General features: G+C 40.9%; 1 protein-coding gene across 3 annotated transcripts in view; it reads right to left on the bottom strand.

Annotated features, from left to right (window-relative positions):
• The window catches only part of LOC107590636 (transmembrane protein 131-like), a 12,749-nt gene extending 7,576 nt beyond the window's left edge, over positions 1-5,173 (bottom strand). The window contains exons 1-7 of one of the 3 annotated variants that reach the window (XM_016279511.1): positions 4,999-5,173; positions 4,427-4,881; positions 4,115-4,299; positions 2,645-2,781; positions 1,662-1,783; positions 1,419-1,565; positions 1,155-1,308 (exon numbers count right to left, since the gene is read on the bottom strand). In XM_016279511.1, the coding sequence (XP_016134997.1) occupies positions 1,155-1,308; positions 1,419-1,565; positions 1,662-1,783; positions 2,645-2,781; positions 4,115-4,299; positions 4,427-4,881; positions 4,999-5,150 (1,352 nt within the window). In that variant the 5' untranslated portion in view covers positions 5,151-5,173. Of the gene's footprint in view, positions 1-1,154; positions 1,312-1,418; positions 1,566-1,661; positions 1,784-2,644; positions 2,782-2,892; positions 3,078-3,204; positions 3,660-3,777; positions 3,875-4,114; positions 4,300-4,426; positions 4,882-4,998 lie in introns of those variants that run through there. The other 2 variants (XM_016279510.1, XM_016279512.1) reach the window with 2 other exon arrangements.
• Between the last annotated feature and the right edge of the window lie 1,050 nt (positions 5,174-6,223).

The raw sequence follows: 6,223 nt of genomic DNA, 5'->3' as shown, positions 1-6,223 counted from the left end.
GTCTGCTTTTTCACTCTCGCTGCGTCGCGCATGTAACCTGCCAAAACTCAAATGGAAACGCAATTCCTTTTGCATTTGAATTTCCAATGTCTACACGGAAAGCTGTCAATCAATGTGAGGGGGCGGAGCTATACTAGGGGACGTGTTTGTATTGGGAGGTGACGTCACTCACAGACGACCGTGCCGAATGCTCTGATCAGTGGAGGTAATCGGTAAAGGCTCCGCTAAAGGCAGCTACCAATCAGTTTTATACCGGATTCAAAGTGTGAGTGAGTGTAAACAGTGAGAGATGCTGAGACAGGTCAAAAGCGTTTGGTTAATAGTGAATATTGACCTATTGTGCGTACTGTTGTGGCTCCCGCTGTTAGCAGGGGATAATCACTATATTTGGGGTAAAAAAGACAGAATTATGTATTGTGCCAAGAAGGTTGCACTTTCTGTTCATTAACACAGGTACGAAACTGATTGGTAGCTGCCTTAACAGAGCCTTTACCGATTACCTCCACTGATCAGAGCATTCGGCACGGTCGTCTGTGAGTGACATCACCTCCAAATACAAACACGCCCCCTAGTATAGCCCCGCCCCCTCACATTGATTGACAGCTTTCCGTGTAGACATTGGAAATTCAAATGCAAAAGGAATTGTGATTCCATTTGAGTTTTGGCAGGTTACATGCGCGACGCAGCGAGAGTGAAAAAGCAGACGTGGTAATTAATATTGCTATTTAAATATGACAGGCTCGTAACTCCTAAGACATGGGAAATACAGCTGCAAATGGACTTTGCTTTTTCATTTGAAATTTGGCCGTCGCTGTGCGTTCGCGAAAGCGCAAATGCAAACGGTAATGCAGGATTTGCAATTGCATTTGGATTGTCACAATTTATGCGTCCACATATGGAAAACGCAATTGAAAATACAATTTGCTATTCCTTTTGAAAATTGTCTGGAATATCGTTCCATAGTCGTGTTCTCAGGCATTGTAAAAATTAATGAAAAAAGTAATTACCAGCCAACTGGGGAGTAACATTTTTTTCATATACTCGCCAATGCTGATTGTTATTCACATTTGGCACTTGCAAAGTGTTATTTTAGGCCCTACCCAAATGTGTTCTATTATTACGTGCACTTCAAAGTACACGCCCATTAAAGTTACCTGCTGGTGTGGAGCACACTGCCGTAGCTTCCACGAGGCACCAGGCTAGGAGAGGTCGGGGGTGGTGAACAGGCTCTGGACATGACTGAACTGGAGCCTTTCAGGAAGGGGTCTGCATGCATGGTCTGCATAGATATCTGTTGAAGACTGTCCACTGCTAATAAAATGTATGACACAAATATTTAGATACTTAGATAAGAGTACATAAAGTAACAAACTGACTCGTAATGGAGTACAGGTTATGCTTCCAGATTCTTTGCTTACGGTTGCTAGTTTTAAGAGGAACATCCCATTCTGGTGGGGACTCTTTCTCTCCTTCTGATCCGCTGCTATGACCCAATTCCTGCATGGAGCCATTGACTACAAACTTTCCAAGCGGAGATGGCCGATCATCACCCATCTTCCCACTGACTACTCAGGCAGACAGAATAAAAGTGGTTTAAAAATGGTTTCTAGAGTTAACAGGGATTCAAAAGTTGGGTGGAAAAGCTGAAATCTGACACTTACTTTTGCTCAGAGCTCGTGGTTTGGGGACACTGTGAATTCCTGTATTGGCGAGGGTTTTGGTGAAGGTCTTGCGCTGCTTATCCTGTTTTTCCAGGGGAGTGACGTAAGGGAGTTCTAGGGAGCTGTATAGAAAAAAATTAAGACACTGATATTAAAAAAAGATTCAGAGTGAGAGTAATGATGGAGATGGTGAAGATCACCTATGCAAGTCTGATGCAAAGTGATGATTAACCATTCTAGAATGGTTCACTGGAAACCTCAAGTCCTTCAAGATGAAGCACGTCATTTCTGTGTCACTAGAAGCACCTCGGGTCACTCAAATTAAATTTGAGACCCCTCTTGAAGAACAAACAGGTGTGCTGCATTTTTGAACAAAACGTGTCCAAAGTTCATTTGGAGTCTAATTTGGCATTTCGAAATAGCTCAAGAGCATGAATTTCCTGTCTCTTATTAGCTGTTGAACTGTGTCAAACTGCCATTGGTCCATGATGTTTACATAATAGGTTGATGTGCTCTGGGGCTCCACTTTATTTGACATAAAATATATTCTTTACAGCGAAGTTGTGAATGCACTGGAAAAATACTGTATAGTTGAAATTGAAGTTGAACTTTGCGATACTGACTCTTTTTTTTTGTTTTGTTTAATACTGTAAAGCAGTTTAAGCCATTTTTATTAAAGCACTATACACAAGTAAACAAGACTTGACTGGAGTGCTGAATTGCAGAGCTGGTGAAAACATATCCACATCCCTATGATCAGATGCTTTCCTAACTGCTCTTTTCTCACTGCTGTCATTATTGTGGTGTGTTTGTTGTATTATTGAGAGGATAGCGTGCAGCACATATTAAAATATGAATCTAAGCACAGCTGCCAACAGAGTGGCACATGGCAATGCAGACATATCCTACCTCTTCACCATCAGTATCGGGGGCCTAGTGACACAGAAATCACACGTCACCTTCAGTGACAGCTCTGAACAAACCTGGATTTTTCCAGTTGATTCTCCTTCTTTGTGGTTGGTTGTTTCTTAGTTTTTGGTTTAGCGGGGGAGGGAGTAATTTCTTCTCTTTCTTTTCCATTGTCCACTGACACAGATTTTCCTTTCACCTTCACTGGCTCCTGGTTAATAAGACAAATTATAGTCAGACGGTGCATTTAGAATGTACATTTTAGAGCAAGTTTGTTTTGGGATTTTCTCTGGTGGGTCTAGCATGTTTCACGTGTATGTACCTCTTTAATATTGGCCTCCATGTCTGGGTTGGAGGTCTCTGTGGTAGTAGAAGAGCTGTCATCGTTGTCTGCCAGTGGCTCTTTTAAATCTTCTCCTTGAGTCTTTCCCTTTGTTTTCCTCTCTTTCTCCTCTTTCTTTTTAAGAGCTTTTGTTTTATTCTTCACTTTCCCTTTTGATTCAAGTACTGAAAAACATAAGTAAATTAACAGAAATTCTATTGTGCATTTCGCAATTTACACTGACCTCTGGGTCAAACATCTGGTATGATAAATTAATCTATATTGTTATGCTGATATATTGTCATATATTACCTTTGTTTTGTGAAGGCTGTTGTGAATTGTGTTCTGAAGACACGTTATTGGCAGGAGACTCAGGCCTGTCGTGGTCTTTATCCATGGCTGCCAGAAGTCGGTTGTAGTCCTGTTCCTCTGTACTGTTGGCCCTTGTGCTGTTGGACTGTGAGGGTCCTGAGCTTGGAAGGTCCTCCAGGAGGCCTGAGCCCTGCTGCTGCTGTTTGGAACTCCGGGCCTTTCGATTAGTTAGCTGGCTCAGTCCTTGGCCACTATCTTTATTGAGCGGAAAGCTGGAGGAGGGTTGCATAGATCCAGAGCGGCCTGAACCAGATTTGGGCTTACTGTCTGGCAGAACACCATTGCTGTTGGAACTGGAGTGAGGACCACCCTGCCGACCCCCAGCCCTCCCGCCACCGCTTGACCCATACATTCCTCTTGTCGAGTTCTGGTTTGAGTCGGCAAAATCATTCAAGCTGCAACAGATCAAATGCATTTTGTAAAGCATCTTACATAAAATGCGAATCAAATAAGAATAATCACTTCTTTATAAAAGGACATAAAATAAAAAAAATAAAAAAAATCATCACTCACTTAGCATCACTTTGAATTCGTACAATTTCCCTGAGATCAAATGGTTTTCCAGTCTCCATGGGAGAGTTGGATTCCACAGACAGCCGTCGTTTGAAAGGCTCCCATTTGATTCTCCTTCTTTGTGGTTGGTTGTTTCTTAGTTTTTGGTTTAGCGGGGGAGGGAGTAATTTCTTCTCTTTCTTTTCCACTGTCCACTGACACTGATTTTCCTTTCACTTTCACTGGCTCCTGGTTAAGACGACAAATTGTAGTCAAAGAGTGCATTTAGAATGTACATTTTCGACCAAGTTTGTTTTGGGAATTACTCTGGTGGGTCTAGTATGTTTCACGTGTATACCTCTTTAATATTGGCCTCCACGTCAGGGTTAGAGGTCTCTGTGGTAGTAGAAGAGCTGTCATCGTTGTCTGCCAGTGGCTCTTTTAAATCTTCTCCTTGAGTCTTTCCCTTTGTTTTCCTCTCTTTCTCCTCTTTCTTTTTAAGAGCTTTTGTTTTATTCTTCACTTTCCCTTTTGATTCAAGTACTGAAAAACATAAGTAAATTAACAGAAATTCTATTGTGCATTTCGCAATTTACACTGACCTCTGGGTCAAACATCTGGTATGATAAATTAATTTATATTGTTATGCTGATATATTGTCATATATTACCTTTGTTTTGTGAAGGCTGTTGTGAATTGTGTTCTGAAGACACGTTATTGGCAGGAGACTCAGGCCTGTCGTGGTCTTTATCCATGGCTGCCAGAAGTCGGTTGTAGTCCTGTTCCTCTGTACTGTTGGCCCTTGTGCTGTTGGACTGTGAGGGTCCTGAGCTTGGAAGGTCCTCCAGGAGGCCTGAGCCCTGCTGCTGCTGTTTGGAACTCCGGGCCTTTCGATTAGTTAGCTGGCTCAGTCCTTGGCCACTATCTTTATTGAGCGGAAAGCTGGAGGAGGGTTGCATAGATCCAGAGCGGCCTGAACCAGATTTGGGCTTACTGTCTGGCAGAACACCATTGCTGTTGGAACTGGAGGGAGGACCACCCTGCCGACCCCCAGCCCTCCCGCCACCGCTTGACCCATACATTCCTCTTGTCGAGTTCTGGTTTGAGTCGGCAAAATCATTCAAGCTGCAACAGATCAAATGCATTTTGTAAAGCATCTTACATAAAATGTGAATCAAATAAGAATAATCACTTCTTTATAAAAGGACATAAAATTAAAAAAAAAACAAAATCATCACTCACTTAGCATCACTTTGAATTCGTACAATTTCCCTGAGATCAAATGGTTTTCCAGTCTCCATGGGAGAGTTGGATTCCACAGACAGCCGTCGTTTGAAAGGCTCCCATATTCCCTGGGCCTCCAGATAGGCAGTAGCGATGACCAGCAGGAACATGGAGCTAGAGAAATATCAGACTGTTAATCATCCACAGAGACAAGTACGTTATTAATCTCACGTGTTTAAAACGTTGCAATATTATACATGAAATAGAATAAGAAAAATATTCCTAATACAATATAAACACAATGCACAACTTACATAATATCTATAAGCAAACATTTGTTTAAAGGGGTCATGAACTGCCTTTGTTTTTTATTTTGTACTGTTCTCTGAGGTCCACTTATAATGTTATCAAGATTTTTACATTAAAAACAATCATAATTTAGAATAGGTTATTTTCTGTCCTGTTTTGACCCCGTTTAGAACGCTCGGTTTCAATAGGTGTGGCGGATTGTAGACTCAAAGGAAACGCCCACTGCTATGATTGGCTAACAGTTCTGTATGTTTGACAGCCGGCATCCTTCATAGATAGATGCTGCTGTGATTTAGGTAAAAAATGCAAAAATACTCATGTCAAACGATCTGTTTAACAGACAAAGCAATAGTGATCACATAATGAAGAGTTACTCACTTGTGTGGTGCGACATCGGATCCAATATAGTCGGCACAGCTTCGTCTTTTAGTTTCAATCTTTCTAAAAATCCTGTGTCGAATTGTGCCTTGTTTGTAAACGAATCCACGGTAAAATTATTACTGATAATTGATCATTTATTATCATTACTTCAGAGTTATGTGCCCTCTAGAAGCTTGCGTTCTGCAAGTGAACGGCGTATTATTGTGCCATCTCAAAGAGGCACAAAATCACTTTCACAGACTTTTTCATTAACTGTTCCCTCCTGGTGGAATGACCTGCCCAACTCAATCCGAGTCCTTAGCCATCTTCAAGAAACGACTAAAAACACATCAGTTCCACCTTTATTTGACCCTCTAAATCTATCACTTTCTATTCTACTTTATCTTCTTTTTTTTAATAAAAAAATATATATTAAAAAAAAATATATATATATATTTTTTCTATTCTACTTGTTTTTCTTTGTGTGTGTGTTTATTCTAAATATATATATATATATATATATATATATATATATATATATATACACACACACACACACAGATACGTGTACTGC

The sequence above is a fragment of the Sinocyclocheilus grahami genome, unplaced genomic scaffold, assembly GCF_001515645.1.
Source record: "Sinocyclocheilus grahami isolate Dianchi unplaced genomic scaffold, SAMN03320097.WGS_v1.1 scaffold131.1, whole genome shotgun sequence".
Taxonomy (NCBI): Eukaryota; Metazoa; Chordata; class Actinopteri; order Cypriniformes; family Cyprinidae; genus Sinocyclocheilus; species Sinocyclocheilus grahami.
Note: the sequence above shows the minus strand (reverse complement) of the source record. Positions and strands in the feature narration are given on the sequence as shown.